General features: G+C 42.8%; 1 protein-coding gene across 1 annotated transcript; it reads right to left on the bottom strand.

The window, feature by feature from the left end:
- Positions 1–1,011: 1,011 nt before the first annotated feature.
- LRRTM4 (leucine rich repeat transmembrane neuronal 4) lies at positions 1,012–4,534 on the bottom strand. The gene is made up of 2 exons (XM_040414470.1): positions 4,438–4,534; positions 1,012–2,564 (listed from the first exon to the last, which is right to left on the bottom strand). Exons 1-2 carry the CDS (start codon positions 4,439–4,441, stop codon positions 1,012–1,014), a joined length of 1,557 nt encoding a protein of 518 aa, XP_040270404.1. The 5' UTR covers positions 4,442–4,534.
- Positions 4,535–26,950: the final 22,416 nt, after the last annotated feature.

Raw genomic sequence — 26,950 nt, 5'->3', positions numbered from 1 at the left:
AAGAAATACATACAGAATGTGCCAAGCTGTTGTTAACCCCTTCAGCATGGAAAGGGTTAAACCAGCTCAGGCTCCCTGAGCAATCAGGCGTGGAATACTGAAAGGATTTAGTGTAACCTCTGCAGCCGGATGAATATCCATGGATTTAGTCGTCTCCAATCACCCATTGGAAAAGACAGTTTTTTTTTTTTTAAATTTGATAAGAAGCAGCAAAACCATTTTCATTTGAGTTCAATGTACGGTGTGGTGATTATTGGTCCTCACATATATACAGTATATATATATATATATAACCAGTTACAAAAGAAAGGAAGGGTGACTGTCAATCGTTTGGAAGTAAGGCAGTCTTATCTTTCCCATAAGGCAAATCATATGTAATGTATCAAAATGTTAGTAAATGCAAACAAGAGCTTTCAGTCTTTTGTCCGTGAAACAAGAAACAAATTGGATTTTTATCTTTGGCTTTAGCTCCTCTTGATTTCCAGACCACAAATTGTATGTTTTTGTTTTATGACTTTTTGTTTTTATAATCCCATCTCTATTATTATTGGATAAATCCTTTCATTAGTCCATAAAAAAAAAAAAAAAGAGCAATAACGGCCAACAAAACACACAACAGGCACAGAATGCCCTTTTCATGAAGGGATCTCTAGGGTTTTGTCCCTATCTGCCCCACTTGGCAAGCACTTTCTCCTTCCATCGGAAAAAGGCTTATTCATATCTTATCCTTGAACGGACGTTTCCCAGCTCCCAGGGAAAAAATAAAACTTAAAAAATAAAAATAAATACTTTTTCCTGCTGCATTCACTAAAACCAATCTTACACCAAAGTGGATTCAAAAAACCCACCAATGATAACAATAAAATGTATAAAAAAATAATCAAGTTTTTTTTTTTTTTTTTTAACTATCAAGCCTGGTAACTCATGATAGAGTTCGGGGACATCTCAAATGTCACAGATTTTACCTCGACTTTTAACAGCAGCAAAATGTTTAGTATCATTTCAGGATTTTCATACCTCACATTCCCGGGAGCCAGAGATTGTATATGTACAGGGTCCTGATCCATTAACCAATACATCCATGGGTTCCGTGTTGGAAGGTTTGTAGTCCACGTAGTACTCCTGTAATGGAGAGTTTATTTGTCTTTCTGACTCTCTGGCCTTTTTCCGCCTTCTCTTCATCATGGAGCTTTGCTGCAGTTGCTTCATGCTGGCCGGATACCTTTTCCATGATACATATATGACTAATAAGATCATGGCCACGGACAGGAAAAGTGCCACACTCCCAGCGATGATTTTATGGAAGGAAACATGCTCATATTCTTGTTCTGCCATTGGTGTCTGAAGACCAGGAGAAGGACTAGGTGTGTATGAAGTTGGAGGTACACTTACCAACTTGTACACTGTAGGCTTGGGTACATATTGTGGTTTCGGTGGAGCTTTGGTTGTCTGATAAGCTCTTTCGGTCACCAACACAGGAGTTTCATTGCAGATATTGTATGTTTCCACTGCATCAATCACCTTCTCGCCTTGGATGTGTTTAGGACCAGCACAGATCATGGTGCTCTCTTTGTTTCCCTTAAAGTTTTTAAGCCAAAAGACCAGAGGACATATGGTTTTGCCGCATTCCCACATGTTTCCAGATAATGTTATAGAAGTCAGAGATATCCAAGCATTTATGGTTTCCTGGGTGACATTGGTGAGCTTGTTGGAATCCAGATTGAGTTTCTGCAGATTGGGGAGACACTGGAAAGTGCCAGGTTCAATGTTCTGTATGTCATTTCCCGACAGATCGAGGTTGTGCAGAGCACTCCAAGTCCAAGTTAATCCTTGGCTAATGGACCTGATCCTATTCCACTGCAGAAATAGAGAATGCAGGTTAGAAAGGCGAGGGAAGTGAGCAAAGTTCACCTTAGAGAACTGGTTATGTTCCAGGTGGAGTTCCTTCAGCTTCAGGAGGCCAGCAAAGGCATTGCGAGACAAACTCCTGAGCCGGTTGTATCCCACATCCAATAATTCCATGTTGCGGCAGTCTTGAAAAACCCTAACTGGAACTGTTTTCAGAGAGTTGGAACGTAGATGCAAACTCAAAAGCTTCCGAAGACCCTTAAACTGCTCAGATTGAAGCGTCTGAAGCTTGTTATAGGATAGATCCAAATTTCTGAGGTTAGGTACTGGGTGGAAAGTGGCATTGGCCAGATTGGTAATTTTGTTAGAACTCAAAATAAGCTCCTTCAACCTTCTGATACCTTGGAAGGCATCCTCATCCACTGAGCTAATATAATTGTGGTCAAGGTAAAGCCATACCAGCTGGTTAAGGCCGGAGAACTGGTTTGACTTCAACTTTTGGATGCTGTTGTAACGTAAAGACAATCCCTGTGATCCACCTGAAATATTCTGCGGGATGTCTCTGAAGGCATGGGACTCACAGTATACAATCTTCCCGTCACACCGGCAGTTCTTTGGACAAGCTTTCTGTGCCCCCACAACGAACACTACGAGTAGAACCGGCAGCAGGACCAGTGATAAACTCATGCCTTTCAGATGATTCATCGGTTGCAACCCTGTGAAAATATAATGATACAAGGGATTGAAATCACGTAAAAGGACAATATTCCATCAAATGATGATGGAATGCGTTCCCTTACCCCGCTTCATACCCTCCTCCACAAGTATATAATTACCACAAATCTAAACACATAGACAAATAAGCTCTTAGTCCTGCGACAGAATCAGGAGAGCAAATCGAGGCTTGCATTCCTGTTAAATAGGGGTATTTGTACTTAATTGTAGACTGCACCATCCTTATTCTGAAATAGATTACCACACCCCTGACACTGGATTTATGAACAGCTAGGAATTAGTTCTAATGGATGAATGTTCTGATGGCATGCCTTCCATTCATCAGTGCATGGACTTCTCAAGCTACAGTACACAATTGGTCATGTAAACATGTCAAGCCTCATGAACACATGCATGTACGTTTTTTGGTCTTGTAATCTACGCTAAGTTCTGGATAGCATAAGTTTGTGCAATGGCAACTAACCCATATTCGTTGAAGTTTGTTGAGTGGTTTTGTCTAGCACTGCAAGAGGACGGTAGACAATAAGGAACGAGGGGATAGGGTTAAGATTGAATGAATTGTCCTTTTTTTCCTGAATGCAACTCCTAGTGGCTGGAATTTAATTAAAGTGATGCAGTGTTTGCATATCGTTGCCTCTAATGAGCAATCTATACAAGAAGAAAAGCCACTGGTTAAACTAAGCTTTAACCCTTTCTGTGCTATAACTGCTTATAGATATCTATTCACCCTCTCGGGCATATTCTACCCCCTCCCCCCTTCCCCATTGCTCCATAATTTTCACCTCTCTGCCCATATCTGACCTTGCTAATTGTGCTGGTGAAAGCTGGATCAGTACCAGAAACTGAATCTTTGCTTGTGGAAGGGATCGGTAAAGAAAAATTCATAGGAGGGGAAATACATTAGGATGGTTGAGGACTAAGAGAGTCGAGATGTGGTGACATTTTTGGAGGGGACCTCCGAAATAATGCAGTCTAGGCTCATTACTGTTCCCAGTCTTAGTCTCATTCTCCGAGCAGGATCTGGATGTTTCTAAAACCTAGAGAGGCCATAGTGGGAAGGGAACAGGTTAAAATGTTAAAAACCCAGCTGGCATTTCCTTGCTGCCTGCTATTAAAGAGGTTCTCTATGCAATGAATGCATCAGATTCAGGAGCTGGGGATGAATCCTTTGGCACTGTGGAGAAAGCCTGAACATGGCATATCCTCTCTGACTGTTGTCGTATCTTTGGATCTTCCTGTAATGCTGTGCATGGAATGAGAACCATGCAAAACTATCCAACCCAGTGCAATGTGCAACTTCCACACTAAGCCTTTGTCCAGGGGATCAAGTTTGAGAAATAGTCCATGAAATGAGATTCAAAAATTTGTTAGAGGATGCGGTCAAACACTGTGTGGTCAACATTGGTGATCATCAAAATAGAGTGGTCACTGAAATAATATCAATTACTGTTAGGTAGAGATTGATGTACCTGCTGCTACCTACAGGTGTAAATGGCTAAAACTGTATGTATTTTCACAACCCTATTGGTCTATATATGCAGTAGACCTACAGTATGTAGTACATGTATGAATGTTTCCTTGGGCAGAGCTACATAAGATGAGCTTGCAGATCATCTAGGTAAATCATATCTGTGCTCTAGGCATGCACGTATCTATGTATGCAGGCATGTATATATAGCTCTGCCGTATTCAGGTATGACATGGTGCTTGCATTGGTGAATGCAATAAACAGAGAAAAACATCTTTTGCTAAAGTAACGGTATTTTCAGCGTTTAAAACCAGACTTGCAGGCTTTCTGCAGACATACTATACATGAATGGTCCTTGCAAGCATCAAGCCAGAAACTTCTCTTACCCATCCTCTGTCTCCTGGCGATTCCTTCCTCCTTTTCTCAGGGATTGTCTCTGGAAATGATTCCTTTTCTGCCTGTTAATTATGAGGCAGCAGTTCCTTCATGGTCCATACAGGTCTCTGTGTCAAACCATCCTGTTGCCAGACTCAACCCCCCTCCCCTTCTGTATATGTATATAAGGGATTTTTTGCTATGACAAAGTTTATCTCCTTGTTTTCTTCATAGGCTTCTATAGGATGGATAGGTGAAAACGTCTCCCGTAGCTTGCAGAGGGGCTTCAGATCAAAGAGGAATTCCTGCTATTTGAATGCAATATGAAGAGGATGATACAGCTTGCAAGGGAAGGTATGTAACTTCTGTGCAAAATCTTCGCAATACCTAACCAGCCTTGCCCACCACCGCCTGCCATCCTTAGATGTCCATCCTCAGTCCCATCTCCTCCTTGGTGTTGTCAAATGCCATGAGGCCAAGATTGAGGATGTCTATAAGCCCAAGTTTAGACCAAATGTCACCTGCTTTTTCTATAGAGCTGTGAAGGTTTACACTGCTATGTAGCTGTGTTGGAAAGCAGCTGGGATTCAGGAGATTTTTTTTTTTTCCCAGAGACTGCTGATGCTCAGAAGCTTTTCAATGCCTGAGCTTCAGCTATACACTGACCCCTGCTGGAAGAATTAGAGGAGACAGAGAAAAAAAAACACAGCAAGCCAGGCTGTCATTGCAATGCAATGCAGGCTCTCTCACTCTTTCACAAAATACAATTAACTCTCTCGCCTCTGAGAGCCATTTGTGCATTTGATGAATGGATTACACGTCAGAGGTTCTACGATCTCTGACCGAATTCAGCTATGGCCTCGTTGGGAATGAATGTGTTCCAGACGTGGTTTATCTTGTTAAAATCAGTATAAATAATTCATGTGTGATAACACTACAGACGAAAGAGGGTAGTGGTGCGTAAGACAACACAGATCATGAGGTATCTTGAAGAATGACAGTTTTCGAGCCAATCGTTGGTGTATCCAGCCATAGTTAAGGTCTTGGGTTCTTCTGGAGATCTTTATGTCCTACTGTATTTTGGTTCTTCTGTCCTTTGCAGGATATTTCCCAGGTCATACCTATTTGTCTCCAACACTGATAGGGTCCCAGCAGACCAAAAGTAACCTAGTTCTTTAGGACATTTTTCTTATACAAAACTTGGGTTGCATTTCCTTGGCTGTGACAAATAGAGAATTCCAGAGATTAAGCCCATTTGTTCTCATTTCAGTACAAAGAGATTTCTTACTTGCTATTTAAATCATTAACCTTCATAAAGTCAAAAATTACCTTACATGTTTTACTCTCTATACTTACCAATAGGTAAATACATTAATATGAGAGTGCCTCACCATACTTCCAGTAGATCTACCTTGATAGGACTCTATATGCAGTGTCTTTATTCATCTTGCATGATCATTCTGATGTTCCATTGTAGACATTGCTTATATTTTTGTTTTTGGTCCATATGGAGTGAAATGGTGGAAATTCATTTTTCAGACTTGATGTGTCATATGGCACTCTACATTATGATGCTATAATGTATCATCTGGGCTTTTCCTTAGCACTACATATAAACCCACCACCGTGAACAAACAATACAGACCATGTGAGTTAAAGGAGCAGTTCTATCTGGATAAAACCTTCTTAGATGGAAGCTGCTCCAGTGATCTACTGATTGCCAAGCTAGCTGTTCTTACTGAGGAATCTGCATATAGCTACTGAATTCTCCTTGGCTTTCTTCAGACTGGAAATTTAAAAGGGTTATCCCATGATTAATAAAAAAAACGAAAACCAGACATCATATACTACATGACAAGGTCTTTCTGACAAAGATAGAACCAGCTCTGTGCCTCAAACGGATCCAGGGATCTCCCCAGCTTGATTTAACAGTGTCCTTTCTAAGGGGTTTGTGTCCTTTCTGTTGCAGCTGGTGGCAGTTGAAGGATGCGACTGACCATGTGCGTCCACCTCAGTGAGGTGGACACAGAAATTTGAAAAATTACAAACAGCAGGTGGCGCTATACAAATTTTATTGAATAGCTCAGTGGCTATACTAAATATTTAATTACATGCAACTACAAAAGTATTCAGATCAGGGGCGTTGCTAGGGTCTCAAAAGATCTGGGGCCCAAGACCCAATGCATATGGCCCAATTCTCTAAGTCAACCAACCGACCCCTAAGCCCGCTATAGCTGTACAGCTATACAGCAGCACGTACCTCTCACATCCAGTTCCTCCCAGGTGACGTCTCCTCTGATGTAGATCTTCTCTGTTATCATCTTCTCCATTCCGTCCGGACAACTTCTCTCAGCCGTGCCTCGTCTCTACAGAGTGTGACACACAGACATCTTAGCTTCCTCATTTTTCTGTACCCCCAAATACTATCCTGAAAAAAAATTAGTGCCCCCTATAGTAATAGTGCTCCTCATAGTCCCACCAATAGTAATTCCCTTCCAGAATGCCCTCATTAGTAATACTGTCCCCTATAGTGACCCCAACTGTTATAATGCTCCCCAAGAGTGTCCCCATTAGTTGAAGAGCTTTCCAGTATTAATAATGCCCTTACAGAGCCCCTAGTAAGATAAGGCCACCCTATTGTTCCCCTAGTGGTAATAAAGCTGTGTACTGACCCCTCAGTAGTAATAAGACCCCCACAGTGCTCTTAGTAGAAATAATGCGGATCTATAAGTCCCTCCTATAGAGCCCCCAGTAGTAATAAGAACGCCTAATGTCTCCTGGATTTAAAATGCCCCCACAGTGCCCTCAGTATTTATAATGCCCCCTACTGTTATAATGCTCACCCTGAAGTGCCAGAGTATTTATATCGCCCCCTACTGTTATAATGCTCGCCCTGAAGCCCTCCCAGTATTTATAATGCCCCCTGCAGTGCCCCTTGTAGTTTTATTCCTCCGTTTACTGTCCTCAAAAATTATAATTCCTCAGCCCATTCACCATACAGTCCCATGTAAATAACATTATTTCCCTTCTCCGCCATAGAGTGCATGTAAATACCATCACACCATCTCTCTAGCCCCCTCCAATATAAAGTTCCATGTAAATAATATCCCTTTTTATCTACAGCCCCCTCTAAAATACAGTCCCATGTAAATAACATCACACTATCTCTCCTGCCCCCTCAATATACAGTCCCACGCAAATAACATTACTCCCTCCCCAGCTGCCTTCAATATACAGTCTCATGTAAAGAACATAACCCCCTCCCCAGCCGCCTTCAACATACAGTCCCATGTAAATAACATCACCCCTCAATATTCAGTCCCATGTAAAAAATAATCACTTCCTCCCCAGTGACTTTCAACATACAGCCCTATGTAAATAAAATCACCCCCTCCCCAGCCACCTCCAACATGCAGTCCCATGTAAATCACATTACCCCTCAACATTCAGTCCTATGTAAATATCACTCTCTCCCACAGTCGCCTTCAACATATAGTCCCATGTAAATAACATCACTCCCTCAACTTTCAGTCCCATGTAAATAACATCACTCCACCCCACTGTCCCATGTAAATAACTTCCCTCCCTTTAGCCCTAACATACAGTTCCAGTTAAATAACTACAACTCCCAACATTGCTCTGGCTCTCACACTGAGTAATCTACCCCTTCACTTACCCCTCCTCATGTAGCAGACCTCACCACAGCTTCTTCCCAGGACTGCTGAGCCGCCCTCTCCTGCACTGGTCACATGACGGTGACATCATCGCAGGTCCTTTTCAGCTACTGCATTTAGCACTGATCACATGACCTGTGATGTCATCACAGGTCCTTCAGCTCTTGCAGGGCATTAGATTCAATTGTATTGCCGTCCTGAGGATGACAATACAGTTGTATCTAGCAGCCAGGCAGTACATTCAGGGCCTGGGAGAAAACATCAGGGGCGAAGGCCCCAATTTTTTTACCTAGCAACGCCCCTGATTCAGATCCAGGTGCTGGTTTGAAAACTGTAGAACATTTTCCGTGGGCCAACAGTTTTAATATTACATGGTACCTGTCAATATGAATGGGCAACAGTATAATACTACTCTAACAAAACAGATTATTCAAAGTGGACAACCCCTTAAAATGACAAGTAGGTCCCTTTAGATGGGACGACACAGAAAGCAATTGTCGGGAAGGAAGCGTTCCTTCCTGCAATCGCCTACTCATCAGTGAAGGAGACTAGTCCCCATACTGACTCGTTTGCTGGCAGCGGAAGCTGTTTACACAGCACGATCTGCTAACAGCAAGCGATAATTTTTGTGATCATATGAATGATATATTACCCAATGAACAAGCATTTTACTCGTACATTGAGTAATCGGCAGCAGATTTGCTCTGACAACTAATCGCTAACAAGCATTCCTATGACTGCTCGTTAGCGATTATTTCCATGATTCTCGGCATATGTAAAGGGCCCTTATTACTTTTTAGATAAATTGTGCAGATAAGTGCAGATTAGATAAGTTGTGCAGTCCAGATGGGTTCAGATTAGAAATAAGTCTACTGGAGGAAACACAAACTACAACGTAAAATACTGAACATTTATGAATTCAAACACAAAGAGAATAATAAAATATAAGCAAATGAAAGAAAGCTTTAATGGGAATTCAAGAACAGCTTTATTTACATCCTGCAGAATACCTTGTAAATGCTCCAATGATCCAGGAGTCTGGTCAGTCACAGTGAGGGCTTTCTGGATGAGTAAGTTCTGAACATGAGTCTTGCAAGCAGCTAATGAGACCTGGTTCCTTATAGATTTGTGTCTCATAGTTAATTGACTTGTTAACTGAATTATCTTATGCCTGGATTTGCTACTGAATAAAGTGAAGATCTCCACTCATTAGGTTCTTCGACACAAGAGTTAGTTGGTCGGGCTGTGTAATTATTAATGTGGATGCTCTATATATCCAAACTTCAGCTTGTGTCCCCCCCCATCACTCCTAGTTTTAAGGCTCCATCATATTTGCACAGCTTAGTCTATCATGAGAACAGGTGGGTCTGTCAAAGTGATTGATCTGCCGGTCTTGGGATAAGTATGTGGGTATACCTTTGTAGCATTGCTTTAGGTATTTCAATACCTGTATTTTTAGTATAATAATTTGGACTATAATATAATGTCTTAACATGCTCAGCTAATGACTTAATAGAAACAATGTATGATCAGGCAATGGCTCCATTCAGAAAGTGGGAAACATCTTCTAGAAATTTGATATATCAATACTATACCATACTCCCTCCATTTGTACAAAGATCTCTTTCACATGGCTGTAATATGGGCATGATTTAAAATCCATCTTTGGACGTGGTTTCCTGTGGTTCTACTGCAGTGAGCTAAGGTAACCCTACTGTGGTGAACGACCTTCAAATCAACAAAAAACAGGGAAGCCCGGTAGTTAAAACCATAAAGCAGAGGTAAAATAAGACTATATTAGAGAGGATGGTGGCTAGTGTGCTTGGAAATAGCAGAATATCAGGGGTAGACTGGCTATAGACTCTACAGGGAGATGCCCAGGGGGCCGCCTGAGTCCTGATGCCCTGTTAAGGTTAAGTAATGCTAGGAGAATCAGGTACTTATGTACCTGGCTGGTGGCTGCAGATGCCCTCCTGAAATAAGTTGTATGGTTATCCTCAGGGCGGAGATATACGAGGGGTGTTCAATAAGTTATCTAACTGAATATAAAAAAAAAATTCTGAGAAAATTTAACTTACTGCTTTTTAATGTAATCCCCCTTGACTTCAACACACTTATTCCACTTCGCCTCCAGTGAGACTTCTTGCTGCTGCAGGAACCCAATTACTGCCTCTTTGACTGCATTATCATCAGGAAACCGTTGCCCACACAGAACTTTCTTCAGGTTCCGAAAGAGAAAGTAATCACTGGGAGCCAGGTCTGGACTGTAGGGGGGATGGTTAAGCTCCATAAAGCCGCATTCCCTGATAACAGCTTGTGATTTGCGAGACTTGTGAGCTGGCGCTTTGTCATGAAGCAGCAACACACCTGCTGAGAACTTCCAACGGCATTTCTCTTTGATTGCCTCAAGTAATGCCTTCATTGTTGAAGTATATGTGTCTCCAGTAATTGTTGTCTTGTGTGGCATACATTCTAGTAATAAATCGCCTTCTGTATCCCAAAAAACTGTTGCCATGATCTTTCCAGCTGACTGCTGCACATACAATTTATTTGCACTTGGTGACCCCTTGTGCTTCCATTGCACGGACTCTTGTTTGGTCTCAGGAACAGGGTGTTGGACCCATGTTTCATCATCCATGACAATTTTAGAATAGAAGTCTTCTAGATTTTCTGTAAGCATGTTTTTTTCTCTTGGCTGAATTACTAGCAACAAGATTTTTACTCAGGTGTCAACATTTGTGGCATCCACCAGGAACTGACCTTTGACATCATCAAAACATCATGAATGATACTAAAAACTGTGCCAACTGAAATGCCCAATTCATGAGCTACAACACTGATGTTGACCCGACGATCTTCCAAAATTATGGCCTCCACTTTACAGCACATTTTCTATGAATATGCTTCAACAGGTCAACCCGAACGGGAGTCATCTTCAGATTAAACTGCTTGGCCCAAAACTTTATTTGGTAGTAGTAAAGTGCATCATCACTATATGCAGCAATCATCCTTCCATGGATTTCTGTAGGCTTCTTTTCTTCCTTTGTAAGGAGTTTAATCATGGACTGAACCTGCAAATCCCTTACTTTCTTTGTAGGTCAGCACTGTACTGCACTTGCCATTGTGTCACTTCCAGTGCTTTCATCAGACTGAATTGCTGCTGTGTGTTTTGCATGTCCAGACATGTCTTAACCTGCACAGAAAAGCTCAGCTCTCTTACACTGACAGAATATGCTGGGGTAGATAACTTATTGAACACCCCTTGTAGTTCAATACTGCGGCAGGGCATCAGAATCCATTGCTCTCTGCACCTCAGCCTAATAGGCTACAGGCCACTAAATGGAGCAGGAACATACAGTAGGTGAAAATGGGGGTATGTCCGGGTTTAGCTCTGAACCCGGACATACCCCCATTTTCACTATTCCAGCCCCCTGATATGAGCATCGGAGCATTTCATGCTTCAGTGCTCTCCTTTGCCCTGCGCTGTGATGTTCTGCACTGGACATGGCAACTTGGAGTAGGACTTTCCGTGGCTACTTGGGGAGCATACTACTAGAACACTATAGGGGTCATTACTAAAGGAAGTCCAGGCAACATGTTAAAGGTAGGGCTGGCTTGGTGCTGTGGCCTACATCTCAACTCCTAAGCTCCCTGCTGCATATCTTAATCAGAGACAGAAGGAGGAGGAGGAGGACAGAACGTTGGAGGTATTTGTGCTGCCATGTGGTACTGTATTTGGGTCTGCAGGGACAGTATTTTGTGCTATATTATCATATTGCTGACACCACCTACTTATATTGGGCCCATCTACTTGTGTTTTCCCACTTTTCCTCTATTTGGCCCCACTTATAACATGGGGCTACTTATTCTGTAGGTTTTTTCCAGGGCCACTTTAAAAGAGTTGTCTGGGTTCAGAGCTAAACCCGGGCATATCCCCATTTTCGCCATTCCAGCCCCCCAATATGAGCATTGGAGCATTTCATGCTTTGATGCTCTCCTTTGCCCTGCGATGAATCGCCTAGCAGTGTGAAAATATAAACTAACAAGCCCTTGCCCTGCGCAATCCAGCGGAGGGCAAGGGAAAGCATCGGAGCATGAAATGCTGGAGGGGCCGGAAGGGTGAAAATGGGGTTATGTCCGGGTTCAACTCTGAACCCGGACAGCCCCTTTAAGTTCCCAATCCACGTCTGCAGAGTACTGTACTATCATAAAAATGTGAATTTAATGGCATGAAATGTGTCCACTTTGATAAAAGAAAGTAATTACTATAAGAAGGGGACCATTTAAATCTTAAAAGAGTTGTTTCGTTAGAGAAAACGCCTTTCATAATTTCTGATCAGTTGATCCCTCTGGGTCTGGTTCTTTGCAAGCAGTTAATATTGCCTGGAGAAGCCTTCTGTGTCCTGAAATTTCCCCTGCAAGGGTCTTTGCAGGGGTAAAGTATCAGTATGGTGGCCATTCAGAGGAACGATTGTCTACGTAGTACAAAGGCTACCTGAGTCTGCCAGAAGTGGGCAGATGCCCTTCCAGAGATGCACTCTGCCCTGGCTCACAGAGGGAGTGGGGAATCCTTGTCTGTGATCTCCATCTCTTCTAATAAAGCATATAGACAACGCTTTCAACCAGCACGGGGTTTAATTAAACCAGCACTGGGCATAATTATTGATGGTCCACACTGGATAGGCACTGTAATTGGTCTAACTAAAAACTAAGATCCATTTATTTAGGGTAGGGGTTTAGGTCCTAGAAAAGGGACCTAGCATCATTTTTGAGTATTGCCTCCCAAAATACAGATGGACCATCTTGATGAGTAGTCCCTATAGCGGCCAACAGGTTTTCTCCTCCTAGCCTGTAAAATTTAACAGAGGCTGAAATACATTATGACTTGTTGATTCTCCTTATTCTACACCAGTCCTTTAGGAAGTCTATTCAGTAAGTAATTCTCCAGCACAGTACAAAGAATCTCGCCTCATACCGAGCTTCTATTAAATTGAATTATGAAAGAAAGCCTAAAACAAATGTGATTATCTCTACGCTGCGCTCAGCCTATAGCATACCTTCTATAGGCAGTGCTTAAGAGAACAAGCAGATGTCCGTATTCAGTTTATTAAATCTGATTAATGCAGTGCAGGGTAAATTACATTCTTGCTTTTCTGTGTTCTAGTCGTTATTGCTATAATTTCCCTTTATTTGTGCTGTTAATTTTATTCCATTATGATTGTTTGCTGACTTTTGACATTAATTATAATATCTGCTATAGATCAGTTTTCTGCTACTATAGCTAATCCGGAAGAACTAAATTATTCATCTTTTATTTATTTTGCTATAGAAAACACTTGAGAGCACCTCCATGAGACTCTACAGTAGACCAAAATTGGATGTAAAGAGTTGGAAACGGGTCCTTCTGCCAACTACTTCATGAGCCCGTAGCCTGGTTGACGGTTAGGTGCCATTCACATTTAGGCTCTGTTCATATTAGTGTAATGAGCCTCCATCAAGGGTCCTATCACTTTTCATGTCAAAATGAGAGCAGCACGTGGAGTTAATCTTGTCATCAAATCAATGGAAACCTCCGTGCATCTCCAGCAGACCCCCAAATTAATCATCTATCGTTTGATATCCTACATCATGGGTTCCATTATTAATAGAAGTCATCATGATCCTAGTGTCAATGGTGTAATAATATGTGAATTCAGTGGGATGTCTTCCCATAATCTCATGTATTTCAGCACTGTCCTGTCTACAAGAGACCAATAGGTCTTGTTATCCAGATCATTATAGTTCATGAACAAAATGGAATAAATACGGTGAAGACTGACGCATAAAAAAAAATGCTAGTGTATACCTACAGTATACCGATACCTGATTAACTGATAAACCAAGCGAGATGAGAAGTTAAGTGCACTGAGGGCGGGCCCAAGCCACTCTGTGCACTCTTGCTTCTCCTGCTTTCTCTGCCAGCCTCTCCCTCTCCTTCACGATTGACAGGACCAGGCGGGAAGACTAAGCAGGAACATGGCCCTCGTAAAACCTGCAAGCTCTGGTGTAGTGGAGCTGCAATTGTGGACTATGCACACATACATGTATCTAGTGTTGTGCTTGGTATAGTAGAATTTACAAAAACACTGTATACACACTGCATTCTGCCATGGACAGCGCATACATTTTTTCTTTCATAGCAGATAAACCAGAAGCACTCATCTGCAGACAGCACTGGTTGGGGGGTTTCTGTCACAACCGTATCCTGCTCTGTAGCGATCAGAGACAAGAACCCTGAAACGGTGCTGTCTATGGCTGTCTGTCTATGGTTGGCTGTCTATGGCTGCCTGTCTATGGTTTGGCTGATATGAGCTCATTTGTGTATTTGTGTCCCATGAAGCCATACTAAAAATAAGTCCCCATACACTTCTGCATCTCTTCAATGAGAAACAGTAACTCCCTAAGCTGTTCCTTATGTTTGTAAACTGACAAGGATTTTTTTATTTATTTTTTAATCAAACATATGGTAGACCAAGATATTCCATATAAGGGTGAAGAAAATATATAAAAAAATATATAAGTAATAATAAGAAGATTGTTATGGTGTAGGTGTGGAGCCACTATGTCAACCAACACATATTTGACTATTCCCAAGGGAATTATCCTTACAGTCCCCTGGTTTTCGCCCTTTAACCTATGTAAAGATATCTGGACTTTGCTTCATGGGAACCAACCATGGGGGTTAGAGATAGCAGTGCAGGGCACTGGGGGGCCGGGCAAAATCATGGTCAGGGACAGACAGAGAGCATGCTACATGTTAAACAGTCCAAGGTCAAGGCAGACAGCGGAGGGTCCCTACAGAGGTCAGGCCCAGGTTAGTTCAGACAGAGGAGGATCAGAATCAAGTAAACAGGCAGAAGTCATTATACCGGCTGATGAGATATGGCATGCATTTGCAGGAACTAGCACTGGCACCTTCCCACGGGGCACAGTGTTTTAAGTGCCCCAGGGTTGGTGGCCATTAGCTGGTGGAGAATTGGGTGTGTGGGCTGGCCCTTTAAGAGCTAGAGAGAGCACATGTGTCCTATGGGCACAGGAGGAGGGACAAGCAGTCCGCAGGCCAGGCCCGCTAGGAAGGGGACAGGGGAGGCAGGTCCAGACTACTGGGAGAGGTGAGCAAAGCACCAGCGGCCACGTGCCACTGCTGTAGCAAACAGCAAAGATATAGCCATTTGTATTTTAAATGTTTCTCTTTTTTTTTTTGGCGGGGGGTAACATAGCATCAATGTATCAATCATTTGGCTTAACATTCTATATATCTGTATATCTCAAGATACGGTGCGTGTTGCCTCATCCACAAACCACCCACACCCATTGTGTATAAAGTGTTCTCTTTATTTCACAGGAACATCCATTAGTGAAGGTAAATCCATCTGATACAAAGGCACTCGTCCTTGTTTAATAAGCTCCAGTGATGCACTCTAAGTCTGATTATAGTGCAGGAGAGCACATCCATGTCTCTTTGGCCATTCGAATAAAAAGTCAGCCCGCCGTCGCAGTAACACAGACCATTTCAGCACTTGGACAGCTCCTGTTCTCCATCCACTCAGTCCTTTCTCACTGGTACACAATGAAATGAAAAGCAATTATTCTGTGAATTTTTTTTTTCACTCAAACCAGCTTTTATTGGAATAAAATTCACATACAGAGCAGCAGTGTCCATACAATGCAATACAATGTAGTCATTGAATGATGGTTAGAGAATGGAGGTCAAATCCTCTAGGTCTGTGATGGCTAACCTCCGACACTTCAGCTGTGGTAAAACTACAACCCCCAAGATGCACACTTGCTTGGCTGTTCTCAGAACTCCATAGAAATGAATGGAGTATGCTGGGAGTCATAGTTTTCACCACAGCTGCAGTGCTGGAGGTTAGCCATCACTGTTCTAGGTGAATGGTCTGGTAAACTGGTCGGCAGTCCACAGGCTGCAGTCCTTCAGGCTCAGTGCATGAGTCGCACCAGAATCCCCGTCCTTTGTCTCTTACAGCAAGGAGGAGAGACTATGTAGTGGCTCATACACTGAGCCTGAAGGACTACACACTGGGGAACCGCCCCCGATGCACTCCGCTGTGTGTTATATAGTGTGCCACTGGGATTACAGAACAGCCCTTGCACCACCAGCCCACATATGACACTGCGCAAAAATAATAGTGTGCAATGCACACAGCGGAGGTGAACTTTGCTTTACTTGATCATGCCCTGATATAAACCATCAATACAAGAAAGGAAATAAAAATGGAACACAAAAATGCTTAATCACATGATCAGGGACATTTGTTACCCTCCCAACAGCAACCCATACCATGATAAAGCCCAAAACCTACACAGCAGCGTGTGATATCAGTGTGTATCCCAAAATACCTCCCAGAGTGCAGCTTAAAATACCTCCCCAACTTTACCATATAAATACAACATTGTAGCAAAAAATATCTCCCCAGCACCAAATAAATACCACTAGGAAGTACAAAATACTGAGCATTATTGTCCCTTGACCAGCTCTCCCCCACTGGCAGCAGCATTGTCCCCATTTATATGTCTCACCTCAGCTTGGGACTTGCAGGCCAGGAGCAGCTGGAGTTGGAGGGAGAGAGCCTTGGGTTAGAAGGTAGAAAGGACTGGGTAAAGTAAGTTGTGACATCACAGGTCATATGTTGCCGACGGACAGATGGTAAGAGGTAAAAAAAAGTTACAAGTAAAACCTCATACCTCACATAGCAGTACACTGCTGTATGTACTATATATCTGAACAGATTGCATCCAGGCTCTGATTGGCCCACAGGGGTACAGGGGAATCCCCCGGTGGGCCCCTGAGCAAAGTGGCCCCCTAGTCTCCCACCCACCTAAGTGGCACATAACACAGTAGACTTACTGCACTTTATACATATATTCAATATACAGCACCTCAACCAGCCTATGTTCATATAAAAAACTTGTTAGATTATTTATTATATTTGAATGTATCCGTATGGTGTACCACCAAAATATATTTTACTGGTGGGCCCTAGGTACCCCAGTCCGACACTGATTGCATCTATTATACCTTGTAACTCACACATCAGTACACTGCTGTATATACTATATACTTGTACACACTTCATCTATTATACCACATAATATATGCAGTGTGTGTGTATATATATCATCATCACAGATCCTGGCAGATCCACCTTTCTAAGGCTACTTTCACATTCGCGTTTTGGGCAGATCCGTCATGGATCTGCAAAAACGGATCCGTTACAATAATACAACCACATGCATCCGTCATGAATGGATCCATTTGTATTATCTGTAACATAGCCAAGACGTGTCTGTGCCAGATTGTGTCCGAGAAAACGGATTGGCTCAGTTTCGTCAAGCGGACAGCAAAACACTGCAGGCAGCGTTTTGGTGTCCGTCTCCAGAGCCGAATGGAGACTGATCAGAGGCAATCTGATGCATTCTGAGCGGATCCTTTTCTATTCAGAATGCATTAGGGCAAAACTGTTTTGGACCGCTTGTGAGAGCCCTAAACGGATCTCACAAATGGAAAGCCAAAACGCGAATGTGAAAGTAGCCTAACCTGGGAAATACACAATTCTCTTTACAGTTTCTTTCCTAAATGGTACAGGACCTGTGATGACATCATCACAGGTCCTTTAGCTTTCTGCACTGATGACAGGGACTCTGGATGGGAGCCTGTATTGAATGTAATTAGGGGTCGTGGCCCTTGCTCCACAGTAGTTCACCCTTCCCCATAGCAGCTGTGTGGTCTGCCTCCTTGGAGGTACACTACTAAATACAATACCACAGCATAACAGACTTTGCATAATACATTTTAATTGATATATAAAGGACAAATGGAAGGGAGTATGACGGCAGGATCAGACTACACAAGATTTGTTTGCAGTCTGTTACCATGGAGACTCATAGACATGCATGGAATCTGTAGACAAAACATTAGTATTTTTTTACATCCAATGTATAAAGCTTATCTTTCTCTTTAAATGCATTAGAACATTTAAAGGGTTAAACTATTTAACCTTGAGAATGTCAACAAAACGGTCGGACGTGAATCTGCCTAATCAGAGCATATCAAAATTAGCTGACTGAATCAATACACTCTATTAGCTCCAACTGTAGGGACTCTATATTGCAGTCCTGCTCTAAGTAGCATATAACTCGACCAGTTCCAACTGGCTGATCAAACTCAAAAATAAAATAAATTTTTTAAAAGGAACCCTGTCAAAATGTATACAAAATTATATAAAAGTCACTGTGGAGATTTATTTTTGTCCTACATTAAGGCTACATACACACAACAGTAGAAAAAAAGTCAGTTAAAAAGCATAAACTGTCCATTTTTAACGGACTTTTTTTTCACTGATTTCTGACAGTCGGTCAGTGAAAAACGGACAAGATAGAACATGTTCGAATTTTTGACGTCTTTTATTCACTGGCAGTCAAAGAAACTGCAGTGTGTGAATAACGCCCTAGACTACCATTGGTCTTGAAATGGACATCACATGTCCATTTTTAATTGTCGTGTGCATGTAGCCCTAGACAACCAAAAGAGAATGTTTAGCAAAAATATATATAAAAAATGCCCCGTCCCAATCATGCCTGCCTTTTTCCCTCGTCGTTCTCTACTTCTTCCTACACCGAGACATTTGACTGCTGCAGCCAATCACTGGCCACTGACCAATATTTCGACACAAACTGAGCCAGAATATTACACATTATTGACCTTAGAAATCTGCGCCGTTGCCTGCTAACAATGTGTAGTTCTTCAGGACTCTTCATCTGGCTTTCAAGAGCCTAAGAAGGAATATTTCACTTCCTCAAATGGTTCCCATTTTCAAATAAAATTTTCTTTTCATCCTCAATCAGCCATTCCAGTCTAGAAATGTAAAAGCTAAAGCCATATATTTCCTCCGCTATTTATTTATATCCAGGGTAGCCCGTTAAAGCCTGTCACTGTGTTAACCTATGTACTGAGGCTGTCCTATCAATCTTCCCCACCTGCGGTGAGTTCTCGGTCTGACAAATTCAATGTACACAAAGTCTGATATACATCAGCCCTTTTCAAGATCTGATTTTGCAAAGTGTTTGGGGAATATTGTTTATTAATCCTCATTCTGCTTGCATGCAGATCTTTTCTATCACTTCAAAGTTATCATTACTTTTAACTCCAGGTGTAGGTTCCGGACATAAATGTTCATTTTAAGGGGTTCTTATAAATTTGAAATTTTATAGAAACTGTTCAGTAATTATTTTAAGATGCTGCTTCCCTGATGTCCTATTTTTTTGCATTTTTTTAATTTACTTCATCTTTATACCAATTATGTAGTGACCCCTTTCAATCGGTGTAAAAGGGTAAATATTGTAGTGGATCACTGCTAAACAGTTAATGTTCGGATTTCTTGCCAAAGCACCTAAATGGTTAAAGTATTCTTTTTCTTGTGCACTAATCTAAAATGGTTTTGTATAAACACAAAATAATTAATGAGTCTTAGTAAAGTTTCCAGAGGGATGGGCCGTCCCCACCCCCTGGTTAGGGAGAGTGCTAAGAAGGTCTAAAGGAAGGATGTACAGTCAGGTCCATAAATATTGGGACATCGACACAATTCTAACATTTTTGGCTCTATACACCACCACAATGGATTTGAAATGAAACGAACTATATGTGCTTTAACTGCAGACTGTCAGCTTTAATTTGAGGGTATTTACATCCAAATCAGGTAAACGGTGTAGGAATTACAACAGTTTGCTTATGTGCCTCCCACTTGTTAAGGGACCAAAAGTAATGGGACAATTGGCTTCTCAGCTGTTCCATGGCCAGGTGTGTGTTATTTCCTCATTATCCCAATTACAATGAGCAGATAAAAGGTCCAGAGTTAATTTCAAGTGTGCTATTTGCATTTGGAATCCGTTGCTGTCAACTCTCAAGATGAGATACAAAGAGCTGTCACTATCAGTGAAGCAAGCCATCATTAGGCTGAAAAAACAAAAACAAACCCATTAGAGAAATAGCAAAAACATTAGGTGTGGCCAAAAAAACTGTTTGGAACATTCTTAAAAAGAAGGAACGCACCGGTGAGCTCAGCAACACCAAAAGACCCAGAAGACCACGGAAAACAACTGTGGTGGATGACCGAAGAATTCTTTCCCTGGTGAAGAAAACACCCTTCACAACAGTTGGCCAGATCAAGAACACTCTCCAGGAGGTAGGTGTATGTGTGTCAAAGTCAACAATCAACAATCAAGAGAAGACTTCACCAGAGTGAATACAGAGGGTTCACCACAAGATGTAAACCATTGGTGAGCCTCAAAAGCAGGAAGGCCAGATTAGAGTTTGCCAAACGACATCTAAAAAAGCCTTCACAGTTCTGGACCAACATCCTATGGACAGATAAGACCAAGATCAACTTGTACCAGAGTGATGGGAAGAGAAGAGTATGGAAAAGGAAAGGAACTTCTCATGATCCTAAGCATACCACCTCATCAGTGAAGCATGGTGGTGGTAGTGTCATGGCGTGGGCATGTATGGCTGCCAATGGAACTGGTTCTCTTGTATTTATTGATGATGTGACTGCTGACAAAAGCAACAGGATGAATTCTGAAGTGTTTCAGGCAATATTATCTCCTCATATTCAGAAAAATGCTTCAGAACTCATTGGACGGTGCTTCACAGTGCAGATGGACAATGACCCAAAGCATACTGCAAAAGCAACCAAAGAGTTTTTTAAGGGAAAGAAGTGGAATGTTATGCAATGGCCAAGTCAATCACCTGACCTGAATCCGATTGAGCATGCATTTCACTTGCTGAAGACAAAACTGAAGGGAAAATGCCCCAAGAACAAGCAGGAACTGAGGACAGTTGCAGTAGAGGCCTGGCAGAGCATCACCAGGGTTTAAACCCAGCGCCTGGTGATGTCTATGCGTTCCAGACTTCAGGCTGTAATTGACTGCAAAGGATTTGCAACCAAGTATTAAAAAGTGAAAGTTTGATTTATGATTATTATTCTGTCCCATTACTTTTGGTCCCTTAACAAGTGGGAGGCACATATGCAAACTGTTGTAATTCCTACACTGTTCTCCTTATTTGGATGTAAATACCCTCAAATTAAAGCTGACAGTCTGCAGTTAATGCACATCTTGTTTGTTTTATTTCAAATCCATTGTGGTGGTGTATAGAGCCAAAAATGTTAGAATTGTGTTGATGTCCCAATATTTATGGACCTGACTGTATGTGTATGAGCTGCAGACTACAAGGTTTGTCCCTGAGACTGAAAGCTGCCTGAGAGCTACTGAAATTAGAAACTACTCCTGAGGCAAAGAGAAGAGACATTTTCAGATGGTTGAGAACCACTAAAAAGCCGAACTTGGACAGACAGTAAGGTAAATGCTCTTTTATAGCAATAGACTTTACTGCTGTGGAAAGAGTTAGGCTCCATTCACACATCCGCAAAATGGGTCCGCATCCTTTCCGCAATTTTGCGGAATGGGTGCGGACCCATTTATTCTCTATGGGGACAGAATGGATGCGGACAGCACACAGTGTGCTGTCTGCAGCCGCAATTGCGGAGCGCGGCCCCGATTTTGGGTCCGCAGCTCCGCAAAAAGATAGAGCATGTCCTATTCTTGTCCGCAGCTTGCAGACAAGAATAGGCATTTCTATGGGGGTGACGGGCTGGTGTGTTGCGGACCCGCAGTTTGCGGGTCCGCAACACACCACGGACGTGTGAATGTAGCCTTAATTGCCTCTGTCGCCAATACAGTCTGAGACAGACTGACCATCCTGATCTAAGATCTGCACCCTGCAGCTTGGAAACTGCAGAAAGAGTTAATGAGATGTCAAATTAACATTTCATTGAGCAGGCACCTTGGCTAAATGCGAGGGGGAGTCCTGTGACACCCCCCCCCCGCCCCCCCCCGTGTAGGCGATCGCCATTGGTCGGCTGGGCGGGCGGTTCATTCAAATTATCGCAGCGCTCCTCTCCTCCTCCTTTTCAGTCCGGAGCCCTGCATCGTGTCTCAGAGCCAGAATCCCCCATCTGTTCAGAGCCCAGGATCCAGGAAGCACCCCATCTGTGCCCCAGAACCCCCAGGACCACCAGGTATTTAGGGAAAGGCTAGGGACAAGTTAGATTAGGCAGGGATATTTAGGGAAAGTTAGTTGAAGAAAAAAAAAAGAAACTGTTTTGGTTGCATCACCCTAAATTGGGTGCCTGGGGTCCACAGCACAGCTGTGTGACCCTAGACCCCCCAGGGGTGCTGCAGCTTGCCTTTCTGCCCCCCTCCCCCCCACAACTTTTTTGGGGTGCAGGCAGTTTTTTTTTTTTTTTTTGTGCGTACGCTAACTGTGGCCGGCACTCTTAGCGTCTGGCCACTGTTAGCGCATCGCACACCCCACCGCTGATCAACTTCGGACGGTTGATCAGCGATTTAAAATTTTTACATTTATTTTTTTCACTTTTTTTCGCCTTTTTTTGTTAGTCTTTTTTTTTTTGTCTGTTAGGTTTAGGGTGAGTTCGCGAACACCCGTGCCCCACACACACACGCACACCAAATAAATATTTACACGCAAGCACACACACACACAGAAACACACTCCCCTATGGCCCGCTGGATGGTCTCGGCTGAGGAGGCATACGCCCAGCTTCCCTCCGAGTCCGAGAGTCCAGTGAGGACGAGGATAAGCCCACTTTTCTTTTGTCATCCTCATCCACGTCCTCCTCATCATCTAGCAATAATGATGAGCCCCCAAGGTGGCGGAGACGCCGCCAGGTGGAGCAAGGGGACTTCCATGCTAGGGACCCTGTGGCCCACCCTAGTACGAGCAGCTCTGGGTCTCATACTAGTTTTCCGGCCCACCAGTTAAATCCATCGGAGCCCCCTGCCGGTGAACTTGTCTAATATACCCCAGAGCGTTATGAGCCCGTGATTCCTGATTTTGAAGGCCAACCAGGAATCCAGATTTCCACAGTGGGCTTCACCAAATATGACTTTTTTAGTCTTTTTTTTCAGTGACCACTTTGTAAATCTAATGGTGGAGCAAACAAACCTGTACGCCCAACAGTTTGTTGCTCAACACCCGGGCTCCTTTTTGGCTAGGCTCGGTGGTTGGACTTCGGTCAGTGCAGCCGAGATGAGGACATTTTGGGGCCTCGTGCTGCATATGGGCCTAGTCAAGAAACCTAGTGTCATGCATTACTGGAGTGGGGACGTCCTCTACCTGGCACCACTTTACAGTACGGCCATGACACGCTCCCGGTTTGAGGCCATCCGGAAATGCCTGCATTATTCAGATAATCAGGCCGGTAATCGATTACTTTGGGGCTAAATTTGTACAGGCCTATGTACCTGGAAGGAAAGTCGCGGTTGATGAGTTTCTCATTGCGTTCAAGGGGAGACTCATTTTCCGCCAGTATGCACCCTCTAAGCGGGCGAGGTATGGCGTGAAGCTGTACAAACTTTGTGAGAGTACCTCAGGGTACACTTACAAGTTTCGTGTGTACGAGGGGCGATATTCCCGTATTCAACCCCCAGAATGTCCCCCCACTCTGGGTGTTAGCGGGAAACTTGTGTGGGACCTTATGCACCCACTGCTAGATAAGGGTTACCACCTGTACGTGGATAACTTTTATACTAGTATACCCTTGTTCCAGTCCCCCGTCGCCAGATCCACGTCCGCTTGTGGGACCATGCGAAAAAATCAACGCGGCCTCCCTACCTACCCCCTCCAGGTACCTATCCCCAGGGGTGAGACCTGTGCCCTTACCACTGGAAACCTGTTGCTGGTCAGATATAAGGACAAGAGGGATGTCCTTGTACTGTCCACAATGCATGGTAAAGGCATCACCCCTGTCCCTGTGCAAGGTACCGTGGCAACGGTCCTCAAGCCCGATTGTATTGTCGCCTACAATCGGTATATGGGAGGAGTTGATCTCTCTGATCAAGTCCTCAAGCCATATAACGCCATGCGCAAAACCCGGGCATGTTACAAAAAAGTTGCGGTATACTTGGTACAGGTTGCCTTGTACAACTCTTTTGTGCTGTCCTGGAGCGCTGGTAACACAGGGACATTTCTTCAGTTATATGAGGCAGTCCTCAAGGCCCTGAGTACCTCAGGAACTGTAGGCGCCAGGATCGTCCCTGGCCAACACTTTCCAGGTGTAGTCCCCCATACTGGAAAGAAGGGACGGACCCAAAAAAGATGCAAAGTGTGTCACAGGAGGGGGATATGGAAGAACTCCACTACTTAATGTGACACGGGCCCCGATCATCCGGGCCTCTGCATTATTGGCTGCTTCAGGGAGTACCACACTTCCATGGAGTACTAAATTTATATCCCAATTTAGCCATTGACAATCGGCTAAAAAACTGGTTCTCAGACTTGAGACACTAAAGCTAAAAAAAGAATTTTTTCAAAAATATTATTTAGTAAAACTAATATAAATAAAAAAGTAGACATATTAGGTATCGCCGCGTCCGTAAGAATCTGCTCTATAAAAATACCCCCCCAACCCCTCAGATGAAAACGGTAAAAAAAAATTAAAAAAAGGTGCAAAAAAAGGTATTTTTTGGTCACCTTACATCACAAAAATTGTAATAGCAAGCGATCAAAAAGTCATTTGCCCCCCAAAATAGTGCCAATAAAACCGTCCTCTTATCCCGCAAAAAATTAGCCCCTACCTAAGATAATCGGCTAAAAAAATAAAATAAAATTACTCTTAGACTATGGAGATACTAAAATGTTATATTTTTTTGTTTATAAAAAGATAATATAGTGTAAAACATAAAAAATAAATAAAAAAGTAGTATTAGGTATCGCCACGTCCGTAAGTAAATAAATAAAAAAGTAGTATTAGGTATCGCCACGTCCGTAAGAATCTGCTCTATAAAAATACCCCCCCTAACCCCTCAGATGAACACGGTAAAAAATTAAAAATGCCAAAAAAGCAATTTTGGGCTAATTTTCCATTTTAATCAGTTTTTTTCCAATATCAAAGTAAGGGTTAACAGCCAAACAAAACTTAATATTTATTACCCTCATACTGCAGTTTACAGAAACACCCCATATGTGGTAGCAAACTGCTGTATGACCAAACGGCAGGGCGCAGAAGGAAAGGAATGCCGTATGGTTTCTGGAAGGCAGATTTTGATGGCCTTTTTTTTTTGGCACCATGTCCCATTTGAAGCCCTCCTGATGCTCCCCTAGAGTAAAAACTCCATGAAAAGCGACCCTATCTAAGAAACTACACCCCTCAAGATATCCAAAACTGATTTTACAAACATCGTTAACCCTTTAGGTGTTCCACAATAGTTATTGGCAAATGGAGATGAAATTTCAGAATTTAAATTTCTGTTAACCTTGCCATACAAAAGTGTAATATAGATAAACCAAAAATATATGTACCCTAAAAATATTCCCAACAAAACTGCCACCTTATCCCGTAGTTTCTAAAATGGGGTCACTTTTATGGAGTTTCTACTCTAGGGGTGCATCGGGGGGCTTCAAATTGGACATGGTGTAAATAAACCAGTCCAGCAAAATCTGCCTTCCAAAAACCACACGGCACACCTTTCCCTCTAATAACTGACAATGCTTCGGATCTCATCCCTTAGGCCCCTTTCACACGGGCGAGTTTTCCGCGTAGGTGCTATGCGTTAGGTGCTTGCATTGCACACGCTCTGAATCCGGACCCATTAATTTCTATGGGGCTGTGCACATGAGCGGTGATTTTCACGCATCACTTGTGCGTTGCGTGAAAATCGCAGCATGTTCTATATTGTGCGTTTTTCACGCAATGCAGGCCCCATAGAAGTAAATGGGGCTGCGTGAAAATCGCAAGCAAGTGCGGATGCAGTGCGGTTTTCACGGGATGGGGACCCAAACATTATTATTTTCCCTTATAACAAGGTTATAAGGGAAAATAATAGCATTCCTCATAGAGAATGCATAGTACAATAGGGCTGGAGGGGTTAAAAAATAAATAAATAATAATGTAACTCACCTTAATCCACTTGCTCGCGCAGCCCGGCTTCTCTTCTGTCTTCATCTTTGCTGTGCACAAGAAAAGGACCTGTGGTGACGTCACTACGCTCATCACATGGTCCGTCACATGATCCATCACCATGGTAAAAGATCATGTGAAGGACCATGTGATGAGAGCAGTGACGTCATCAAAGGTCCTATTCCTCAAACAAGAAGACATAAGAGATGCCGGCTGCGCGAACAAGTGGATTAAGGTGAGTTCAATTATTTTTAATTATTTTTTAACCCCTCTAGCCCTATTGTACTATGCATTCTGTATTCAGAATGCTATTATTTTCCCTTATAACCATGTTATAAGGGGAAATAATACATACTACACAACCTTGAACCCAAACCTGAACTTAAATGAAGAAGTTCGGGTCTGGGTACCACATTCAGTTTTTTATCACGCGCATGCAAAACGCATTGCACCCGTGCGATAAAAACGGAACAACGGAACGCAATCGCAGTCAAAACTGACTGCAATTGGGTACCTACTCGCGTGAGTTTGCCGCAACGCACCCGCAACGCATCCGGACCCTATCCGGACACGCTCGTCTGCAAGGGGCCTTAGTGGTTGAAGGCAGTTTCAGATGGAACCCATGACTAATGCTCTCATCACTGATCACCCTCACTATAACACTACAAACTACTGAAATATATATATATATATATATATACACTGTCAGTTAATGTGTATACAAAAAGTCTAATGAAATAACTACTATAATTGACTACCCTGAAGGACTGAGTTACTCATGTAAAGAAAATCATCATTATAGATGAGTGAAGTTT

The sequence above is a fragment of the Bufo bufo genome, chromosome 1, assembly GCF_905171765.1.
Source record: "Bufo bufo chromosome 1, aBufBuf1.1, whole genome shotgun sequence".
NCBI classification, from domain to species: domain Eukaryota; kingdom Metazoa; phylum Chordata; class Amphibia; order Anura; family Bufonidae; genus Bufo; species Bufo bufo.
This window is presented reverse-complemented; position numbering and strand designations above follow the sequence as displayed.